Consider the following 23,421-nt stretch of genomic DNA (forward strand, 5'->3'; position numbering starts at 1 on the left):
AGAGGGACAAACGACATCTTTCCCTCTAGATGTGGAAAATAAAGCAATTCCTGTCATGTAGGTGAAATCACTTCTCATTAAGACAGACAAAAAGGAGGTCTGGAAATTCAAACTGAATTCCAACCAAATATATATATATATATATATATGCAATTTATATCACAAAGGATTAATATCCCTAATGTATAAAGAATTTCAAAAAACTGAGATGAAAAAGACCAAGAAACCAATAAAAATGGGACAAAGTATGGACAGTTCAAAGAAAAATAAATGCAAATAGATATTAAACATAAAATGATGCTTAAGCTCACTTATAAATAAAAACTACATTGAGAAGGCCGGCACAGTGGTTCACGCCTGTAATCCCAGCACTCAGAGAGGCTGAGGCTGGTGGATCATTTGAGCTCAGGAGTTCAAGATCAGCCTGAGCAAGAGTGAGACCCTGTCTCTACTAAAAATAGAAAGAAATTAATTGGCCAACTAAAAATATATAGAAAAAATTAGCCGGGCATGGTGGAACATGCCTGTAGTCCCAGCTACTAGGGAGGCTGAGGCAGAAGGATTGCTTGAGCACAGAATTTTGAGCTTGCTGTGAGCTAGGCTGACACCACGGCACTCACTCTAACCTGGGCAACAGAGTGAGACTCTGTCTCGAAAAAAAAAAAAAAGCAGGAAGATTCCTGGGGTTTTGTCAAAAGGATACAGGAGCTCACACAGAAAAGCTCACAGATAGGGAGAGCTAAACATTAAAAAGAATAATGACTGTAAAGGTATGGCATACAAAACATATTTTTAAATTAAATGTAAATTCAGGGTTAAAAGATATAAAAAGTAAAGCAGGTAAAAAGGATGTAAAATGTAAAAAGAATATAAAATAGTAAACCACTCTGGAAAACTTTGACAGTTTCTTAAAAAGTTAAATCTTTCCCTACCATATCACTCAACTATTCGATTCCTAGGTATTTATTTAGCCAAGAGAAATAAAAGCACATGACCACATAAAAATTTATATATGAATGTTCACAGCAACATTATTCACAATAGCCAAAAAATGGAAATAAAATGACCATCAGCAAGTGAATGCATAAACAAATTGTATATCTGTACAATGTACTATTACTCAGTGCTATGGTCTGAACGTTTATGTCCCCTCCAAAATTCATCATATGTTGAAACCTAACACCCAATGTGACAGTTTTAGGAGATGGGACTTTAGCAGGTATTTAGATCATGAGGGGTTTGCCTCATGAATGGGTCTGATGTCTTTACAAAGGAGGCCAGAGAGAGATCCCTCATCCCTTGGAAGTACCAAGAAAACAAAAAGGGCAAAATTGAATGAGGTCAAGCCTTTAACTAACAGATTAAATGAGAAATATTTTAAATGATATCTTGAGGGTATAATCAGCCAAAATACAAAATGAGGGGAAATTCTTTAGAAAAAATTATCTAATTTCTACAAAGAATAAATGGCATATTAAAAAATATATGTTTGGGCCAGGCGTGGTGGCTCATGCCTGTAATCCTAGCTCTCTGGGAGGCCGAGGCGGGCAGATTGCTCAAGGTCAGGAGTTCAAAACCAGCGTGGGCTAAAGCGAGACCCCGTCTCTACTATAACTAGAAAGAAATTAATTGGCCAACTAATATATATACAAAAAATTAGCTGGGCATGGTGGTGCATGCCTGTAGTCCCAGCTACTCAGGAGGCTGAGGCAGACGGATCGCTTGAGCCCAGGACTTTGAGGTTGCTGTGAGCTAGGCTGATGCCACGGCACTCACTCTAGCCTGGGCAACAAAGTGAGACTCTGTCTCAAAAAAAAAAAAAAAAAAAAAAAAAAATATATATATATATATATATATATGTATGTATCTGTTGGGAGCTATATATAATTAAAACGCTTTAAAACACCTATCATCCAAATGTATAGTGTGGACACTATATATTTGGACAGTATACATTGATCCACACTGTACTGTTAAAAAATAATTCAGGAAAATTGATTATGAAATAGGTATTCAATGATATTAAGAAATTCTGTTAATTCTTTTGAATATGAGTAGTATTGTTTTATGTCCAATCCATGTATGTTAAAGACACATGATATGGAAGTATTTACAGGTGGAATCATGTGGCATCTGGGATTTGCTTTCAAGTACTATAGTGTAAGCATACACACACACACACAAACAAAATGTGGCAGGAGAAAGATAAAAAAAGAATGGAAAAATGTTGATAATTGTTGAAGTTAGATCTTGAGTTTATAGAGATTTATTATATTATTCTCTCTACTTCAGTATATGTTTTTAAATTTCTAAAATAAAAATTTTTATTTTTTATTTTTAGTTATTTTATTTTATTTTTTTGAGACAGAGTCTCACTCTGTTGCCCAGCTAGAGTGCCGTGGCATCAGCCAGGCTCACAGCAACCTCAAACTCCTGGGCTCAAGCAATCCTCCTGCCTTAGCCTCCCGAGCAGCTGGGACTACAGGCACACGTCACTGTACCTGGCTAATTTTTTCTATTTTTAGTTGTTTGGCTAATTTCTCTCTATTTATAGTAGAGATGAAGTCTCACTCTTGCTCAAGCTAGTCTCGAACTCTTGAGCTCAAATGATCCGCCCGCCTCGGCCTCTCAGAGTGCTAGGATTACAGGCGTGAGCCACTGCGCCCGGCCAAAAAAAATTTTTCATTTTTTAACTAAAAGGGTAACTGGAACAATTAATATGTTGGAAATAACAGAACTCAAAGCAACTAACCTCTGTCCTGAAGCCAGGGCAATGGGAGACTGTCCATTGGGGGGCCGAGGATCCTCACAGGTCTTCATCTCCACTTCTACCTTGTCTAGACACTAAAATAAAATTCATGGAAAGCTAAGCATCTGCATAAAAACACACACAGCACAAAGGAAGACAGCACAGATCAAATCGTATTCATTTCTGTGCTCCAGTGCCTCGTTGAGTGCTGCATCCACAGTGGGCAGACAATAAATATTTGCTGAATGAATGAACAAACTAAAATGCAAAGAGAGGCTTCATCTTCCCCAATTTCCATTAACAGCAGAACCCCATGACAAGCGTAGGATGAGCTCATAGCAGAAAGACAAAACACAAATTCAAGTTACAGGGATACTACTATTTCTAGGGATTCCAGTCTTTGAGATAAAGATATACATCAATCAATTCCAGAAGGGAGTTGAGCTGATAATCACCCAATAGGCAACATAAGCTAAACTTCTAATTTTTCCTCTGACATGATTCCAAGGGAAAATAGCAAAGTCTAGGGTAGAGTCTAGGCAAAAAAAATTGCTACACAAAGTCCAAGAAAACAACTCAGGAGTCCTGAGTCTTGGGTCTCAGTGCTAATTCCTATACTGCACAACAGTTCCAGAATAAGCCCAGACAATAATCACTCTGTGTCAGAGAGACGCTCACAGGGCCACAAAGAAGCACTCACCCCTCCTAAAAGAGTCAGCCTATCATCTTCTCTCCTATCTTTTAAAAACCCATCCCAGCCACCCCCATTTGATTACTTGTAATCAAGAAAGGCCATTACCAAGCAAATTGGGTGTGTCTTCAACTTTGTCCACTGGATCTGAAAGAGGAAAGTAAAGTATCAGGGCTGTGGGAGCTGCCACTCAAGAAGGCAGGCCTACTAACCACAGACAGCAGCAGCACCCTGACCCTCATCCTCACCCGGATGGAGGCCTTGTTGCAGTAGACCCGAGTGATGGCTAACCAGGTGGGCAGCTCCAGCACATTCTGTAGAACCTCTTCATCCAGCTCTAGGTTGGTCAGTTGACCCTCCCCTTTCAGAGTGCTCAAGTTGATTTTGTCCGGGGAAAGATTCTTAGTGAACCTGAAAAGAGTGATGTTAAGAAACTATTATTTCCCAGGGGAATCTGTCTTTGTTTTTTGGATTTTTTTTGAAACAGAGTCTCACTCTGTTGCCCGGGCTAGAGTGCTATGGCGTCAGCCTAGCACATAGCAACCTCAAACTCCTGGGCTTAAGCGATCCTCCTGCCTCAGCCTCCTGAGTAGCTGAGACTACAGGCATGCAGCCACCATGCCCAGCCTTTTTTTTCTATATTTTTTTTCTATATTTTTTTCTATATTTTTCTATATTTTTTCTATATTTTTAGTTGGCCAATTAATTTCTTTCTATTTTTAGTAGAGCCGGGGTCTCGCTCTTGCTCAGGCTAGTCTCCAACTCCTGACCTTGAGCAATCCTCCCGCCTCAGCTTTCCAGAGTGCTAGGATTACAGGTGTGAGCCACCATGCCCGGCCCAGGGGAATCTGTTAAATGGGCATTATAGCCAATAACACTTCTAAATTTGGAGACAAGAGAACATTAAAGAACAAAATTTTTTTAAAGCTAGTCAGGTGAAACAATGGGAGTGAAGAAGAAACAAAAATATCTGTAACTGGTTCAACTGAACTGGTTCAAATATCTGTAACTGGTTCAATCAATTAGTTGTAAACATCACTCCACTTGGACCAGCCAGAACAAATGTGAACTAATGACCTCACTATCTCTACAACAGGTAAGATGTTAGGTAAGACCTATTTTTCCACTTAGGATTATGTCATTATCCTGCTCAAGAACCTACAAAGGGGATCCTGGGGAAATGGCTATAGCAGTGACAACAAAGCCTTTTTGATATAATATTGCTGAATCTCCACATAAAAACACACAGAGCAACTATATAACCAGACAGGAAGTCCATGGATAACATCTAAAACAAAACAGAAGATAAAGTATTCTCATAAATCTCCATATACAAAGAGGTGGGAAAAAACCATCAATAGCTACAAGACATGAGTGCTATAAGCAGTTGTCTGGAACAAAGTATAGGGAAGCAAAAGGGCATCTGATGAACCTGAGAAGAGCCAAGACCACCAGTAAGTATTAAATAAAAAGCAACATGGGCCAATCTGAGAACAGTAACTGAAACTGGGAGGGGTTTTGTCCACTGCAAGGGATCCCTAGTGAGAGCCCAAGGAGCTGGAGCAGTCTACCCCTATAAACTCAGGAAACTAACCTTCCAAAGTTCCTTCCTGGGAAAGGACCCACACACAGAAAAGAATCAAAACTGAACAAGATAGAGATAACAGAAATGAAGACAAAGAGATGGTCCAAATAAAAGTAGGGGAGGGGAACAGCCCAGGATATCTCAAGCAAGCCATTACATTTTTTTAACACTACTGGAAAAAACAGTTTTTGAGTTGTTTCCCAGAAATAGTGGATTTTCTGCAAGACATAGGAGGTGAGATTCTGAAGTCCCCTGGGCAGACTTCCTGACCCCAAGATTCACCATCTCCCACAACTTGCCGCCAATCCACTGCAGCCCCTTGCTAGTTACGCCATAACCTGCCCCAAGCCATGTGACCCCTCCTTGTGGCTCACAATCTCCCTTAGTCAGAGAGGGGGATTGGAGGCAGCTTCTCCTGTTCTCCAGATAAGATGTCTGTTGTATTAAAAATTCCTTTTTTCCTTGGTAATCCTCTTTGTCTCACTGGATCAACTGGATCTTTGTGGGGGAAAAAAGCAACTGGACCTAGACCGAAATCCTGCTGTGGCTTTAACATATGCGTGGCCCTAACCACTCCTTATTCAGACCACTTCTCAGGACTGCATTTACAGAGAGCAGCTTTGAGGGATGAAGTAATCTTTCCCACTAGGACAGAGAACGGCTTTGTTTACCATTTACTAATAAAAGCAATAGATTCTTCAAGCTCAGTGTTCCATTCCTATAGCACATGTGCAGGCATCCATCTGGGCCCATTCATGTCACTCCCATAGGCCTTGGAGGGGGGAGGAAAAGTGATACAACCATTATGCTTATTCTGCTTGCTAGGCCACTAATAACAGGCTTTGATAACAAAGCCCTCTGTTTCTGATCCAGGAGTCTTGTGTTGTCTGCTGGCATCCATGAAATAGTAACAGCTAATTGCTAGCTTCTAAGTAAGGTAAAAAATAAAATCCCAGACTCTTATACATTTTTTAATGATTTTAATTCACTAGAAAAAAAATTTTTTTAAATCAATGTTTACTAACTATGAGCTAACTTTAGTCTCTGAACCAAAAAGACACGCTTTCTATAAATGGCTTCTTTCCTCTGAAAACTAACTTGCCATAGAGGGAAAAAGAATTCTTTCTTTTCCTGAAAGAAATGGCTTTCTCATTCCTTTTCCTGAAAGGAACAGCTACATACCAGGAAATAGGACTGGTATGAGAGACTGGTCAAAGAGAAAAGAAGCCCATCTAAATACTTCCTAATAGGCCAGCACTGTGGCTCACGCCTGTAATCCTAACACTCTAGAAGGCTGAGGCAGGAGGATCACTCAAGGTCAGGAGTTCAAAACCAGCCTGAGCAAGATCGAGATCCCGTCTCTACTAAAAATAGAAAAGAAATTAATTAGCCCACTAAAAATATATATAGAAAAAATTAGCCAGGCAAGTTCCAGCTACTCGGGAGGCTAAGGCAGAAGGATCAAATGAGCACAGGAGTTTGAGGTTGCTGTGAGCTAGGCTGACGACACAGCACTCTAGCCCGTGAGACTCTGTCTCAAAAAAAAATAAAATAAAAATGAAAATAAACACTGGGGGGGGGGGATCCAGATGGCGGACGAGAAACACCACCAGACAAAGTGTCTCTGCAGAAAAGACAGATTCTAGCAGAAATTAGAAAAAAGAAGCAAGAAGACGAGCATACAGCGGACGAGGGCTGGAAGGAGGGGTACCTGAGACCCAGGGAGACTCCACAGGAGGAGGTTAGGGAGGAGAACTGGAGGCTGAGACCGTCGGAGCAGCCCGGAGACCAGTGGGAAGGGTAGGTGGCTTTGCCGTTTCCCCTCCCCTGCATCTGGGACTGCTGGTGGGCTCCCCAGCGGGTGGAGAGACCTGTGGACACCAGCCCAGAGACGGCCGCCGCCAGCTAGTAGTGAGCCTGCAGCGACCCGGCACCGGGATCCCAAATCCCTCAGGGCACCTCCGTGTGCACAGACCCGAGCCGAGCGGCAGGCGCCATATTGCCTCCTTCTCCCCTCCACCGACCCTACCCCCGGCTGCCCAGAGAGACAATACAGCCACAGCCAGAGGCACCTACAGGGAATAGGACCTTCCCTTTTGGGACCCTACAGCTGACTAAGGGGAACTCAGACTCTGAGCTCCCTACTCGCCAGCACACCCAGGTGCTGCTGGCACGGTGATCCTAGGAGAACGGTGCAGACCTTGAGGCTGAGAGACATAGACCCAGCGTGGGCTCCCTGTGGGTGAATTGGGACCGGCATGCCTCTCCATGGTGGGGATACAGTTTGAACTCTGGGACCCAGAGGTCAGACCTGCGGACCAGATCCCGTGCACCGAGGTTTCGCATTGACCGGGGCACAGAAGGGATATATGTGAACAGCCTACTGAGGTGTGTGTGCCTTTAGGGACAGACAGATCAGCGTCCTAGAGGGCAACCCTCCTCCCAAAAGGAGGCCGTACGCCCAGCCCAGGTGGCGTTCCTGCGCAGGTGACCTCCCCGCCAGCATCACAGTCTGGGGAGGCCTGGTGGCGTGTGGTCTGGCCTGCTGGCAGAGGCCCAGGAGTAGCTGCAGAGTTGGGGAGGGTGGAAAGAAACGAGGCCCCTTCAGACTGCGGATCTCAGACAGCCCCACCAACACACGCAGACGGGGGGCCATTCCAGCCCCTCCCTGACAGCTTTTCCTGGAGACAGAGAACAGAACTTTGACCCCTGCTAACAGCATTGGTGTGCCTGAGGGCAGGCTTACCCAACCCAGCTCCACCCAGACTTTCTCCTAGACCAGTCCTCACTGAGGGGGAGAAAAGGACACACCAGGAAGTCCCAGGGCCCCACCGACCACCTAAGGCACTAGAATGCCTCCCTACAGGAACAAGAGCTGATAACAGGACACAAAAACAACAGCGTAGCCAGTTCCTCCAAGCAAGCACCACGTACTGACAGGGAGGGCATCCTGCACAGCCTTTTCATGGCACCTACTGACTCATTATACAGGGAGTGGTCAAATCTCACCCACAGACACTACCTACGGGCTCAGAAACTAAACAAGGCGTGTAAATACCCAAACAAAAACCTAAAGGAAAGAAACAACAACTGATCGACATGGGAAGAAATCAGCGAAGGAACTCAGGAAATATGAAGAACCAAATGGAAAACACACCCCTAAAGAGGAGCACCAGCCCCCTAGAAATGGACACCAACCAAAATCAGGCAACCAAAATGACAGAAGAGGAATTTCGTATGTGGATCATAAGAACACTTACCGACCTGCAAGAACAACTCAATAACCAACACAAAGAAACCACAAAAAGCCTGCAACCTAGAACAAAAGTTCACTAAAGAAACAGACACAATGAAGAAAAGTTTAACCAAACTCCTGGAAATGAAGAATCAATGCAGGGAACTACAAAATACAGTGGAAAGTCTCAAGAACAGGGTAGATCAAACAGAAGAAAGAATCTCAGAGATTCAAGATAACACCCTCCAACTAAATAAAACCATCACAGAGATAGAGCAGAGAAACAAGAGAAAAGAGCAAAGCCTACAAAGAGATATGGGATTATGTGAAGAAACCTAATGTGAGGGTCATAGGGTTACCAGAAGGGGAAGAAGACAACACTCAAGGGTTGGAAAAGCTATTTGAAGATATAATAGAGGAAAATTTCCCAGGCCTTGCTCAAAATCTCGATATACAAGTTCAAGAAGCTCAGAGGACCCCTGGGAGATTCAAAGCAAACAGGAAGACGTCACGACATGCATTTATCAGACTGACCAAAATATCAACTAAAGAGGCCTTTCCAAGAGCTGTAAGACGAAAGAAGCAAGTGACATACAAGGAAAAACCAATTCGAATAATACCAGACTTCTCTAATGAGACTTTACAATCAAGGAGAAACTGGGGCTCCATTCTCACTCTTCTGAAACAAAACAATGCCCAGCCTAGAATCTTATTCCCTGCAAAACTAAGCCTCGTATATGAAGGAGAAATAAAGACATTCTCAGACAAGCAAAGTCTCAGAGAATTCACCAAGACAAGACCAGCCCTACAAGAAGTACTCAAAACAGTGTTACCCACGGAAAACCATAATAAAAACTCACTAATATAAAAACAACCAAAACCCAAAGATTAAAGGCCAGATAATACAATGGCTCAAGAGAGAAATCAAAGCAACAACATCCAACCCAACAGAGTGAACAATAATCTACCTTACCTATCCGTTCTCTCAATAAATGTGAATGGCTTAAACTCTCCACTCAAGACATAGGCTGGCTGAATGGATAAGAAAATACAGGCCAAGTATATGCTGTATTCAGGAAACACATCTAATCTGCAAAGATGCATATAGACTAAAAGTAAAAGGGTGGAGATCAGTATTCCAGGCAAGTGGAAGCCAAAAGAAGGCTGGTGTGGCAGTTCTAATTTCAGACGATTTAGTTTTTAAACCAACAAAAGTAGTGAAAGACAAAGAGGGTCATTATATAATGGTGAAGGGCACACTTCAACAAGAAGAGATAACAATTTTAAATATATATGCACCCAACTCAGGTGCACCCAGTTTCATAAAGCAAACCTTCCTGGATCTAAGCAAATGGATTAATAGCAACCCCATAATCACCAGAGATTTCAACACCCCACTGACAGCACAAGACAGATCCTCCAAACAGAAAATTAATAAACAAATAATGGACTTAAACAAAACTCTGAAACAATTGGGTCTGACTGACATTTACAGGACATTCTACCCAAAATCCACTGAATATACGTTCTTCTCATCAGCTCACGGGACATTCTCTAAGATTGACCATATCCTAGGACACAAAGTAAATCTCAAGAAATTTAAAAAACTAGAAATCATACCATGTACCTTCTCGGATCACAGTGGAATAAAAGTAGAAATCAACCCTAACAGAAAATCACATTTCTACACAAAAACGTGGAAATTAAACAACCTCCTACTAAATGATTACTTCATAAATGAAGATGGAAATAAAAAAATTCTATGAACAAAATGACAATGGAGAAGAGACAAGTTATCAAATCCTCTGGGACACAGCTAAAGCAGTTCTGAGAGGAAAGTTTATCTCCATAAATGCCTATAACCAAAAGACAAAAAGATCACAAATAGACAATCTAATGAAACGACTCAAAGAGCTGGAAAAAGAAGAACAGACCAACCCCAAACCCAGCAGAAGAAGTGAAATCAACAAGATCAAATCAGAACTAAACGAAATTGAAAACAGGGAAGCTATTCAGGAGATTAATAAAACAAAAAGTTGGTTCTTTGAAAGAATAAACAAAATTGACACGCCATTGGCTAAACTAACGAAAAGCAGAAAAGAGAAATCTCTAATAAGCTCCATCAGGAACAAAAAAGGAGATATCACAACTGATCCCAAAGAGATACAAGACATAATTTATGAATACTACAAAAATCTTTATGCACACAAACTGGAAAATGTGGAGGAAATGGACAAATTTCTAGAAACACACAGCCTCCCTAGGCTCAACCAGGAAGAAATAGATTCCCTGAACAGACCAATCTCAACAGCTGAAATAGAAACAGCAGTTAAAAATCTCCCTAAAAAGAAAAGTCCCGGTCCAGATGGTTTCACACGCGAATTTTACCACACTTACAAAGAAGAACTAGTACCTATCTTGTAGAAACTATTCCACAACATCGAGAAGAACGGAAACCTCCCCGACACCTTTTATGAAGCGAGTATTACTCTGATACCAAAACCAGGAAAGGATGCAACAAAAAAAGAAAACTACAGACCAATATCCCTAATGAATATAGATGCAAAAATTTTCAACAAAATCTTACCTAACAGAATCCAGATGCTTATCAAAAAAATAATCCATCACGACCAAGTGGGCTTCATCCCAGGGATGCAGGGATGGTTCAACATAGGTAAATCTATAAATGCAATTCACCACATAAACAGAAGCAAAAACAAAGACCACATGATTCTTTCAATAGATGCAGAAAAAGCTTTTGACAAAATTCAACACCCTTTCATGATATGAACACTTAAGAAAATAGGCATAGAAGGGACATACCAAAAAATGATACAAGCCATATATGACAGACCTATAGCCAACATCATACTGAATGGGGAAAAATTGAAATCATTCCCACTTAGAACTGGAACCAGACAAGGCTCCCCACTATCTCCACTTCTGTTCAATATAGTGCTGGAAGTTCTGGCTACAGCAATCAGACAGGAAAATGGAATTAAAGGCATCCAAATAGGAGCAGAAGAGATCAAACTTTCACTGTTTGCTGATGATATGATATTATATTTAGAAAACCCCAAAGATTCAACCAAGAAACTCCTGGAACTGATCAATGAATTTAGTAAAGTCTCAGGATACAAAATCAATACACAGAAATCAGAGACATTCATATACGCCAACAACAATCTAATTGAGAACCAAATCAAAGACTCAATTCCCTTCACAATAGCAACAAAGAAATTAAAGTATCTAGGAATATACTTAACCAAGGAGGTGAAAGACCTCTACAAGGAGAACTATGAAACACTGAGGAAGTAAATAGCAGAGGATGTAAACAGATGGAAATCCATACCATGCTCGTGGATCCGCAGACTCAACATCATTAAAATGTCTATAGTACCCAAACTGATCTACAGATTCAATGCAATACCTATTAAAATTCCATCAGCATTCTTCACAGATATAGAAAAAATAATTTTACGCTTTGTATGGAACCAAAGAAGACCCCGAATATCAAAAGCAATTCTAGGCAACAAAAACAAAATGGGAGGCATTAATATGCCAGATATCAAACTATACTACAAAGCTGTAGTAATTAAATCAATATGGTATTGGCACAAAAATAGGAATATTGACCAGTGGAACAGATGTGCCAATCCTGATATAAAACCATCCTCATATAGCCATCTAATCTTTGACAAAGCAGACAAAAACATACGCTGGGGAAAAGAATCCCTTTTCAATAAATGGTGCTGGGAAAACTGGATAGCCACCTGTAGAAGGCTAAAACAAGACCCACACCTTTCACTTCTCACAAAAATCAACTCACGCTGGATAACAGACTTAAACCTAAGGTATGAAACTATTAGAATTCTAGAGGAAAAAGTTGGAAACACTCTCCTAGACATCAGCCTAGGCAAAGAGTTTATGAAGAAGTCCCCAAAGGCAATCACAGCAGCAACAAAAATAAATAAATGGGACATGATCAAACTACAAAGCTTCTGCACAGCCAAAGAAATAGTCATGAAAGTAAACAGACAACCTACAGAATGGGAGAAAATTTTTGCATCCTACGCATCCGATAAGGGACTGATAACTAGAATATACTTAGAACTCACGAAAATCAGCAAGAAAAAATCAAATAACCCTATTAAAAAGTGGGCAAAGGACTTGAACAGAAACTTTTCTAAAGAAGACAGAAGAATGGCCAACAAACATATGAAAAAATGCTCAACATCTCTAATCATTAGGGAAATGCAAATCAAAACCACAATGAGATATCACTTAACTCCAGTGAGAATGGCCTTTATCAAAAAGTCTCTAAACAATAAATGCTGGCGTGGATGCGGAGAGAAAGGAACACTCCAACACTGCTGGTGGGACTGCAAACTAGTTCAACCTCTGTGGAAAGCAATATGGAGATACCTTAAAGCGATACAAGTGATTCTACCATTTGATCCAGCAATCCCATTGCTGGGCATCTACTCAAAAGATCCAATGACACTCTACAAAAAAGACACCTGCACTCGAATGTTTATAGCAGCACAATTCATAATTGCAAGGCTGTGGAAACAGCCCAAGTGCCCATCAATCCAAGAATGGATTAATAAAATGTGGTATATGTATACCATGGAGTACTATTCAGCTCTAAGAAACAACGGTGATATAGCACATCTTATATTTTCCTGGTTAGAGCTAGAACCCATACTATTAAGTGAAGTTTCCCAAGAATGGAAAAACAAGCACCAGATATACTCACCAGCAAATTGGTATTAACTGAGCAGCACCTAAGTGGACACATAGGTACTACAGTAATAGGGTATTGGGCAGGTCAGAGGGGGGAGGGGGCAGGTATATACATATATAATGAGTGAGACGTGCACCATCTGGGGGATGGTCATGCTGGAGACTCAGACTTGTCGGGGGAGGGGGGATGGGCATTTATTGAACCTTAAAATCTGTACCCCCATAATATGCCGAAATAAAAAAGAAAGAAAGAAACACTTCCTAACAAATAAAATAGGAAGTGAAGGAAGATAGCATGCCCCTAGGAACTCTGAAGAGAGAGACAGAAGAAAACAACACTTAACATTGTCTGTGATCACTGGGCAGAAGCAGGCTTTCTATTTCAAGTCTCTTACGTATTATAAATAAAATATTATAATTATTTCCTCCTACTGCCCTAGCAACCCTTCCTCTACTCTTTTTTCTTTTTCTTTTTTTGAAGGGGGAGAGTAAGAAGGGGGATCCAATTTCCTTTTTCTGAAACAGGGTTTCATTCCGTTTCTCTGGGTAGAGCGCCATGCATCATCATAGCTCACTGCAACCTCACATTCCTGGGCTCAAGTGATTTTCTTGCCTCAGCCTCCCGAGTAGCAGGAACTACAGGTGTGCACCACCACACCCAGCTAATTTTAGTAGAGACGGGGTCTCACTCTTGCTCACCCTAGTTTGAACTCCTGAGCTCAAGCCATCCTCCTGCCTTAGCCTCTTAAGTGCTCAGAGAAACCACATCAACTCAGAAATTGGGGCCAGGTATCCTTCATAAATACTACTAGTCTTAAAGATAAGAATTTTTTTTTTTTTCTTTTTTAGACACTTCTTAGAAGTCAAAAGGATAAGAATTTTTTAAAAGACATAAAATTAGTTTTGAAGACTACATGTCTCCTCTCCTCCCCCACAGATTCTGATAAGACCCCACCTCCCTGTCACAGCTGAAAATTCTTATAGGAGTAAGCCACAGGGAGTCAGGATCCCTCTGATATGCAGAGGCAAGGAGAAAAGGCTGAGAACCACGAAGATAAGCTGTTCTTCCTTATGATAAAAAACCATTTTAAAGAAAAAAAATGTGTACTTTTTATTGTGTTCTTTGCAAAATCTATTTACAATACCATATAAATGTATTTTCAAGCCTTAAAAAAAGTATATGAGATTGTATTACATTTCAAGCTAACCTTACCAGTATTAGGGCAATGTGTCTCAAACTATGGTCCTCTGATCACATGGATCTGAACCATTTTGTTTTGCTTATTTTAAAATGCAGATTATTGGGCTATACCCTAGATGCTGAATCACAATGGTCAAGGGGGGTAAAGAATCTGTATTTTTAACAAACTCAAGGTGATTCTTCTGGTTTTTAAAGTTTAAGAATCGTTTAATTTGGACTTTCAGTTAACCAGGTAAAATAATTCAAGTAAGGGAAAAGTGAGGTAGCAGATGGAAAAGAGATGCATAAATCCATTCTTCAAGAACAAAGAAGTTTTCAACTTATATTCTTATTATGGCTGATGGTTAAGAATAGGAGTATAGCCTTTAGACTTGAGCTTAAAACCTGGCTCTCTCATTTATGCTGTGACTTCAGGCAAACTGTTAACCAATCTCACAGGGCTGTTGAGGGAATTACAAGTGCTAGCATATATTAAATGCTCGGCATTTAGTAAGTACTCAAATAGTAATCATTTATTATTTCTGAATCCTACTTCTCTCTATCTTTTGAAGAGGTTTAAATTATCTTAGGAACAAAAAAAAGAAAGGTTTAGGAGGCTTAGATTATTGTCATCCTAGGACTCAGGCTGTCTTCAAGAGACAACCCCTCAAACCTATCTTTCTACCTCAGTGTAACATCCTCCATTCTCAGCATGCCCATTTCTATCCTAACACCCAGGCTGCTAGATATTGAAATCTGGACAAGGTTAAAACTGAATTAATGTTCCCCAGAAAGCCTTCCCATTATATCCCACCCTGGCTCCAAGAATAGATTTTCATCCTTTGTATTCTCTAGTACTGATGGTTCACAAGAGAACCAAGGACAAGGAACAAAATTATCAATGAAGCTAGTCAAAATCATGATTGAAAAGGCAAGGCTAATCAACTGGAAACCAAAGGTCTATATAGGTAACCAGCAGAGTTCTCTGAACTTAGCAGTCTTGTCAACTAGCAAAAGACAACATTGAGTTCTTCAAGCACACTCTAAGAACTACTGATGGTACAGGCAGGCCCACCATGACCTGTTCTCCCGTGACAATAATAATGCTATAACACATAGATGCTTTTTCATTTATCATTTTACTTTTAGGATTCAACATAAAATGGATATCACCTTATTAGCTTCTCGAAAAAGGCAGTAAGAATTCTTTAACCCTTTGCACTCGCTTGCTTTTTTCTTTTTCTTTTTCTTTTTTTTTAAGACAGAGTCTCACTTTATTGCCCAGGCTAGAGTGAGTGCCGTGGCGTCAGTCTAGCTCACAGCAACCTCAAACTCCTGGCTCAAGCAATCCTCCTGCCTCAGCCTCCCAAGTAGCTGGGACTACAGGCATTCGCCACCATGCCCGGCTAATTTTTTGTATATATATATTAGTTGGCCAATTAATTTCTTTCTATTTATAGTAGAGACGGGGTCTCGCTTTTGCTCAGGCTGGTTTTGAACTCCTGACCTCGAGCAATCCGCCCGCCTCGGCCTCCCAGAGAGCTAGGATTACAGGCGTGAGCCACCGCGCCCGGCCGCTTGCTTTTTTCTTGATTCCTTTATTCTACTTGGGATTTAATTTTTTAAATACCCCAGATTTTACAAAGCATGGCAGGAGAATAAAAAACTGGAGTTTCTTTTCATACAAACTTATTTATTTGGATTTTTTAATATTTCAAATTATTGATACATTCAAATAGTAATTTTAATCTCTATAATTTTTGCTAACCGTATTGAGTCACACTCGACATCCGAGTGCAAAGAGTTAAATGATTTTGCCTGCATGTTACAGCAGTAACAAAGAACAGGTTTAAAAAAAGTGATCTATGGGCCCCGTTGTTGTGGGGAAGGTTTATAGCGGTCTGCTCAACCAAGGAAACCACTGCTATGAGAATTACACAAGAGGCTCCTGCTTCAGCTTTCTCATCACCTAAACGGCTCAAACTCTCTGCCCATCATGGAGTACAACTAGGTTAAACTGCAGCAATGTGGTGATGAAACCAACTATTCCAAGTCACCTTCAATAGCCAGTTTAAATCCACAAGTTGCAAATGGATATTGAATTCTTGAGAATCATCATCTTGTATACTTCTTTCTCTACCCCACAGTCCCTGGCACAAACTTTATTCATCATTTCCTAATTGAGGATGCTATCACTCAAAAGTCCAAGAGTGGCTAAAAAGGCTAATGGCAGCCTGCTATTTATTCCATTTCAAGTATGTGGGAAAACATTTTCTGGCCATCTGTTACTGTTATGAAGTATAGAGGCTAAGATGAAATCAAGTTGAAAAAATAGGTTTTGATCAAGTTTCATTTCTGCCAGAGGATTGCAATCTGCCAAAGAGACAACAGAGAAACCCTCTCAGATATCTTTGTAAAAATGTACCACAATGTTAGAAAGTGAGAATTATCTTTTTTAATTTATTTTTTTGAGACAGAGTCTCGCTTTGTTGCCCAGGCTAGAGTGAGTGCCGTGGCGTCAGCCTAGCTCACAGCAACCTCAAACTCCTGGGCTCAAGCAAACCTCCTGCCTCAGCCTCCCGAGTAGCTGGGACTACAGGCATGCGCCACCATGCCCGGCTAATTTTTTCTATATATATTAGTTGGCCAATTAATTTCTTTCTATTTATAGTAGAGACGGGAGTCTCGCTCTTGCTCAGGCTGGTTTTGAACTCCTGACCTCGAGCAATCTGCCCGCCTCAGCCTCCCAGAATGCTAGGATTACAGGCGTGAGCCACCGCGCTCGGCCGAGAATTCTTAGCTTTACAGATTCTCAGAATTTTAGAGCTACAAGGAATCTTATAAAAAGATTGCAAATAAGGAGACAAACAGCCAAAAAGTTAAATGACTTGCCCAAGAGTCACAGCTAGCCAGTGGTAAAGCTGGGACTAAGTAAAAGACAGAAATGAGACTTAACCCAACATTCACTCAACTTTTCCAGTACACTGCCTCCCTGTAATTCAGTATCTTTATTGTTAATACTAGGGTCAACAGGTTGCAATAATCAGTCTGCTTCAGGTTCCACAGAAACTGAACCCTTCTAGGAGAGATAAAAAGGTCCACAAACACACTTTGCATGCTTCATGAGTTTTTCTATGGAGATTCTCACAGCCAAGGCCTTAGATTCTAAGCTTACTACTCAAATATGCATTAGAAGTATTTTCATGTCAATACAAGTGGTTCGATAAAAAAAAAAAAAAAAGAAGTATTTTCACTGCTCAGCAACACTTATAGGCTCCCCTTAAGCAAAAATATAACAGAACCCTGTTATAGGTTCTGAGGCAGTTAGTTTAGATAGCAGGATTCCCTTCATCATCCAAAGAAAACATATCAATCACTAATATAGCTAACACTATTCCACCCCAGATAATCTGACAAAATATACCATTCAATCTTAGAGGTTTGCCCTAATAGGTTTTACTCTCAAAACTTCTACATGAAAAGATTATATGCCTTTCTTAGGAGAAAATTCTCTTTCCTTCTAAATTTGTGTATACTGTTTACAATGTTGAGTTTTTAAACTATTGTTATTTAGGATGCAATTTATAAACAGTGGTTCATTTCTGAACTATTTTGTTCATCTGATCTATATATACTTATGTCAATACCAAAGTCTTCATTATTGTAGCTTCATTTTAAGCATTGAAGGTATGTAATATGAATTCTTTCATTTTTTAAAGATTATTACCAATTTTTTTAAGATTATTTTGACTGTTCTAGGTCATTTTCATTTACATATAAAGTTTTAAATCATCCTGCTAATTTCTGTTTTAAGAACACTTGCTGAAATTCTTATTGAAAATGCCTTGAATCTATAGCTCAATTTAGGGAGATATGACATATTAATGCATCAGCCTGTACTTGAACATGGTATATATTCAAAGTATGTTATACTTATTTAGGTCTTCTTTAACTTCTCACAGCAATGTTCTGTGGTATTCTGTATACAGTTGACTCTTGAGCAATGGAGGGGTTAGTGCGGTACTGATCCCTGTGCAGTCAAAAATCCACATATAACTTTTGATTCCCCCAAAACTTAACTATTAATAGCTTACTGCTGACTAGAAGCCCTACTGACAAAACAGTCAATTAACACATATTTTGTAGTTTGCAAAAAGTGCAAGGTTTTCACACCTGCTACTATAGCTGCAGCAAGACAGTCTCACAAATTTCCTTTCCTTTTTTCACAATGGTCCCAACTGTGGATTCATTTATCTTGAAATGGTGAACAACTGCAGCTGCAGACCTTAATCTAGGGTACATATCAAGCCATTCAACTTTTTCTTATAGGCCAGGCATGGTGGCTCATGCCTGTAATCCTAGCACTCTGGGAGGCCACGGTGGGAGGATTGCTTAAGGTCAGGAGTTTGAAACCAGCATGAGCAAGAGGGAGACCCTATCTCTACTAAAAAAAAAAAAAAAAAAAAGAAAAATAGAAAGAAATTAATTGGCCAACTAAAAACATATAGAAAAAATTAGCCAGGCATGGTGGTGCATGCCTGTAGTCCCAGTTACTTGGGAGACTGAGGCAGAAGGATTGCTTTAGCCCAGGAGTTTGAGGTTGCTGTGAGCTAGGCTGATGCCACGGCACTCTAGCCCAGGCAACACAGTGAGACTCTGTCTCAAAAAAAAACAAAACAACTTTTTCTTGTAATGTCATGACTTTTCTCTGCTTCTGCTTCTTGGGAGTGCTTCCAGCATCACCAGTGGCACTTCCCATGGGTCCCGTGGTGTTATTCAATGTTTACAGTATTGCACTAAATAAAGTAAAAATACACAAGAACCACAAAAGATAACTTTTTACTATAGTCTCCGTGTGTCTATCCATTTTTTATACAATCTGACAATCTCTGCTTTTATATTGGAGTTTTAACCAATTTACATTTAGTATAATTATTGATACTGGTTGGATTTCATTCTGCTATTTGTTCCATCTCCTTTTTGTTCCTCTGTCCCTCCTTTCCTGTCTTCTTTTTAGTTAACTTAATAGTTTTTGTATTTCATTGCAACTATCTTATGGGCTTTTACCTATAACTCCTTGCTTGTGTGTGTTTATTGGGGGAATAGCTGCTCTAGGGATTACAATATATAACCTTCACTTATAACAATCAACTTGGAGTTAAAAAATTGTACTACTTCACATAAAAATGTAAGAACCTTAAAACAGTACAGTTCATTTACTGCCATTTTTTGAGCAATTATTGTCATAAATGTTATGTCTACATATGTTATAGATTCACAAAACAGTAAGCAATCTTGTCTTTTAAAGAAATTGAGAAGAAAAATATACAGTCTTCTATATTTCCTGTGTTTTCATTCTTTCCTGCAGATTCAAATTTTCATCTGGTGTCATTTCTCTTCAACATGAAGTTCCTTCAGTTTCTCTTGTAATACTACGAGAAATTTCTCAGTTTTCATTGATCTAAAAATGTCTTTATTTGACCTTCTGTTAAAGGACATTTTAGCAGAATATAGCAGATTCTATTTTGAGAATTTCTTCCCTTTAGCACTTTAAAGATGTCATCTCATTGTCTTCTGGTCTCTGTTGTTGCTGGTGGGAAGTCAACCATTAATTTATATCACTGTTCTCCTTTATGTGATTGTTCTCTAGCTGCTTTCAAGTTTTTCTCTTTATCTTTAGTTTTCACCAATATGACTGTTATGTCCCAAGGTATAGTTTTCTTGGTATCTGTCCTGCTTAGAGTTCACTGAGTTACTTGGATCTATAAATCTTTTATTCACCAAACTTAAAATTTTTCATCCATGATTTCTCCCTCACCATGTAACACCTTTACTGAAATATAATTTACATATCATATAATCCATCTATTTAAAGTGTACAATTCAATGATATTTAGTGTATTCAGAGTTGAGCAACCATAGCATAACCAATTTTTGAACATTTTCATTACCTTCCCCAAGAAAATCCATACCCTTTAGCAATCGCCCCAAGTCCCCAATCCTAGGCAACCATATTTTATTTTGTGTCTGTATAGATTTGCCTATTCTGGATATTTAATATAATGGGAGTCACAATATGTGGTCTTTTGTGATTGGCTTCTTTCACTTAACAAAATGTTTTCAAGGTTCATCCCTGCTGTGTCATGTATCAGCTCTTTATTCCTCTTTATGAACCAACAATATTCCATTGTATAGATATACCACATTTTATTTATCCACTAATCTGTTGATGGGCATTTGGGTTGTTTCCACTTTTTAGCTATTATGAATAACAATGCTATGGAAATCCATGTAAAAGCTTTTGTGTGAACATAGCTTTTATTTTTCTTGGTATACAGCTGGGAGTGGAATCACTGGACACATTTTACTTTATGAGAAACTGCTAAACTACTTTCCAAAGTCACTGCACCATTTTATACTCCCCAGAAGTGTTTGAAGGCTCCAATTTCTCTACGTCCTCACCAACACTTGTTATTATCTGTCTTTTTTATGACAGCCATCTCAGTGGGTGTGAAGTGGCATTTCATTGTAATTTTGGTTTGCATTTCATCGATGACTAATAAAATTGAACATCTTTTCATGTGTCATTTGTATATCTTTTTTTTTTTTTTTTTTTTTTTTTGAGAAAGGGTCTCACTCTATTGCCCAGGTTAGAGTGCAGTGGTGTCATCATAGCTCACTACAACGTCCAACTCCCGGGCTCAAGCAATCCTCCTACCTCAGCCTCCAGAGTGGCTGGGACTACAGGCGCACACCACCACACCTAATTTTTCTATTTTTTTGTAGAGACAGGGTCTTACTCAGGCTAATCTTGATCTCCTGATCTCAAGTGATCTTCCTGCTTCGGCCTCCCAGAGTGCTAGGATTACAGGCATGAGCTATCACCCTGGCCTCATCTGTATATCTTTTTTGGAGAAATTCCTATTCAGATTGTTTGCCTATTTTTTTTTTTTTTTTTTTTTTTTTTTTGAGACAGAGTCTCGCTTTGTTGCCCAGGCTAGAGTGAGTGCCGTGGCGTCAGCCTAGCTCACAGCAACCTCAAACTCCTGGGCTGGAGTGATCCTTCTGCCTCAGCCTCCCGGGTAGCTGGGACTACAGGCATGCGCCACCATGCCCGGCTAATTTTTTATATATATATCAGTTGGCCAATTAATTTCTTTCTATTTATAGTAGAGACAGGGTCTCGCTCTTGCTCAGGCTGGTTTTTTTTTTTTTTTTTTTTTTTTATTATTTTTTTTTTATTTTGGCATATTATGGGGGTACAGATTTTAAGGTTTCAATAAATGCACATTTCCCCCCCTCCCCCCAAAAGTCTGAGTCTCCATCATGACCATCCCCCAGATGGTGCACATCTCACTCACTATGTATGTATATACCCGCCCCCCTCCCCCCTCCCACCTGCCCAATACCCTATTACTGTAGCACCTATGTGTCCACTTAGGTGCTACTCAGTTAATACCAGTTTGCTGGAGAATATATCTGGTGCTTGTTTTTCCATTCTTGGGATACTTCACTTAGTAGTATGGGTTCCAGCTCTAACCAGGAAAATATAAGGTGTGCTATATCACCATTGTTTCTTAGAGCTGAATAGTACTCCATGGTGTACATATACCACATTTTATTAATCCATTCTTTGATTCAGGCTGGTTTTGAACTCCTGACCTTGAGCAATCCGCCCGCCTCGGCCTCCCAAGAGCTAGGATTACAGGCGTGAGCCACAGCGCCCGGCCTGTTTGCCTATTTTTAAATTGGGTTATTTGTCTTTTTATTATTGAGTTGCCAGCCATTATGTCCTCAATATTTTTGTCTTATTTTAATTACACATTTCTGTATAACAATCCCTCCTAACCTACTGTCATAAAATAATAAGCATTTTATTAAGCTCATGGATTCTATGCATTAGAAATTCATCCAAGGGACAAGAAGGATGGCTTTTCTCTGATCTATAATATCTGAGCCTTCAGCTGGGAAGATATGAATAGCTGGGAGCTGAGATCATCTAGAGGCTTCTTCACTCACATGGATGGCTTCTGGGCTAAAATGTCTCAAAGGCTAGGGTTAGGCATGCTAACTGTAGCACCTATATGTGTTGTTCCATGTAGTGTGTCACTTTCACCCCATTCTATAGGCTACAAGCCAGACAATACAGCCAACAGAAGAGCATGTAGAATGGTAGATATTGCTGATGCAGCCATCTTTGGAAAATACAATCTGCCAAATGTCTTATTTTCTTCCCTTTCCTTATAAGGACTCCAATTACATATATATTAGTATTGACCCACAGGTCACTGAAGCTCTGTTGGTCTTTGTTTTTCGATCTTTTCTCTCTCTTCTTTTTTTTTTTTTCAGACAAAGTCTCACTCTGTTGCCTGGGCTAGAGTGCCAGCCTAGCTAGGTGTCAGCCTAGCTCACAGCAACCTCAAACTCCTGGGCTCAAGAAATCCTGCCTCAGCTTCCCCAATAGCTGGGACTACGGGCATCTGCCACCATGCCCGGCTAATTTTTTCTATATATTTTTAGTTGTCCAGCTAATTTCTTTCTATTTTTAGTAGAGATGGGGGTCTTGCTCTTGCTCAGGCTGGTTTCAAATGTCTGACCTTAAGCGATCCTCCCACTTAGGCCTCCCAGAGTGCTGGGATTACAAGCGTGAGCCACCACACCCAGCCTTGTGTGTAAGCTTTTATAATAAAACATCCAAGAAAAATGAAAAAGGATGATATTGCTCTAAGAATAGGAATTATTTAAAAAATAATAAGTAACATTTAATAATTGCTTGCTTTATTCCAGGCACTGTTCTAAACACACACACACACATATATATACATGAATTTTTTTTTTTTTTTTTTGAGACAGGATCTCACTCTGTTGGCCAGGCTACAGTGCAGTAGTATCATCATAGCTCACTGCAATCTCAAATTCCTGGGCTCAAACAATGCTCCTGCCTCAGCCTCCCAGTAGCTAGGAGTGCAGGCACACGCCACCACACCCAGGGTCTCACTATGTTACTCAGGCAGGTCTTGAACTCCTGGCCTCAAGTTATCTTCCCGCCTCAGCCTCCCCAAGTGCTAGGATTACAGGCATAAGCCACTGTGCCTGGCCTATATATTTTTATTTTATTTTATTTATTTATTTATTTTTGAGACAGAGTATCACTGTGTTTCCTGGGCTAGAGTGCCATGGCGTCAGCCTAGCTCACAGCAACCTCAAACTCCTGGGCTCAAGGAATCCTTCTGCC

General features: G+C 40.1%; 1 protein-coding gene across 1 annotated transcript in view; it reads right to left on the reverse strand.

Moving 5' to 3' along the window:
* The window catches only part of BLTP3A (bridge-like lipid transfer protein family member 3A), a 69,501-nt gene that overhangs the window by 33,284 nt on the left and 12,796 nt on the right, over positions 1-23,421 (reverse strand). The window contains exons 2-4 of the mRNA XM_012746746.3: positions 3,689-3,851; positions 3,549-3,587; positions 2,753-2,844 (exon numbers count right to left, since the gene is read on the reverse strand). Of these exons, the coding sequence (XP_012602200.1) occupies positions 2,753-2,844; positions 3,549-3,587; positions 3,689-3,851 (294 nt within the window). The remainder of the gene's footprint in view (positions 1-2,752; positions 2,845-3,548; positions 3,588-3,688; positions 3,852-23,421) is intronic.

Source organism: Microcebus murinus, chromosome 5 (assembly GCF_040939455.1).
Source record: "Microcebus murinus isolate Inina chromosome 5, M.murinus_Inina_mat1.0, whole genome shotgun sequence".
NCBI lineage: Eukaryota > Metazoa > Chordata > Mammalia > Primates > Cheirogaleidae > Microcebus > Microcebus murinus.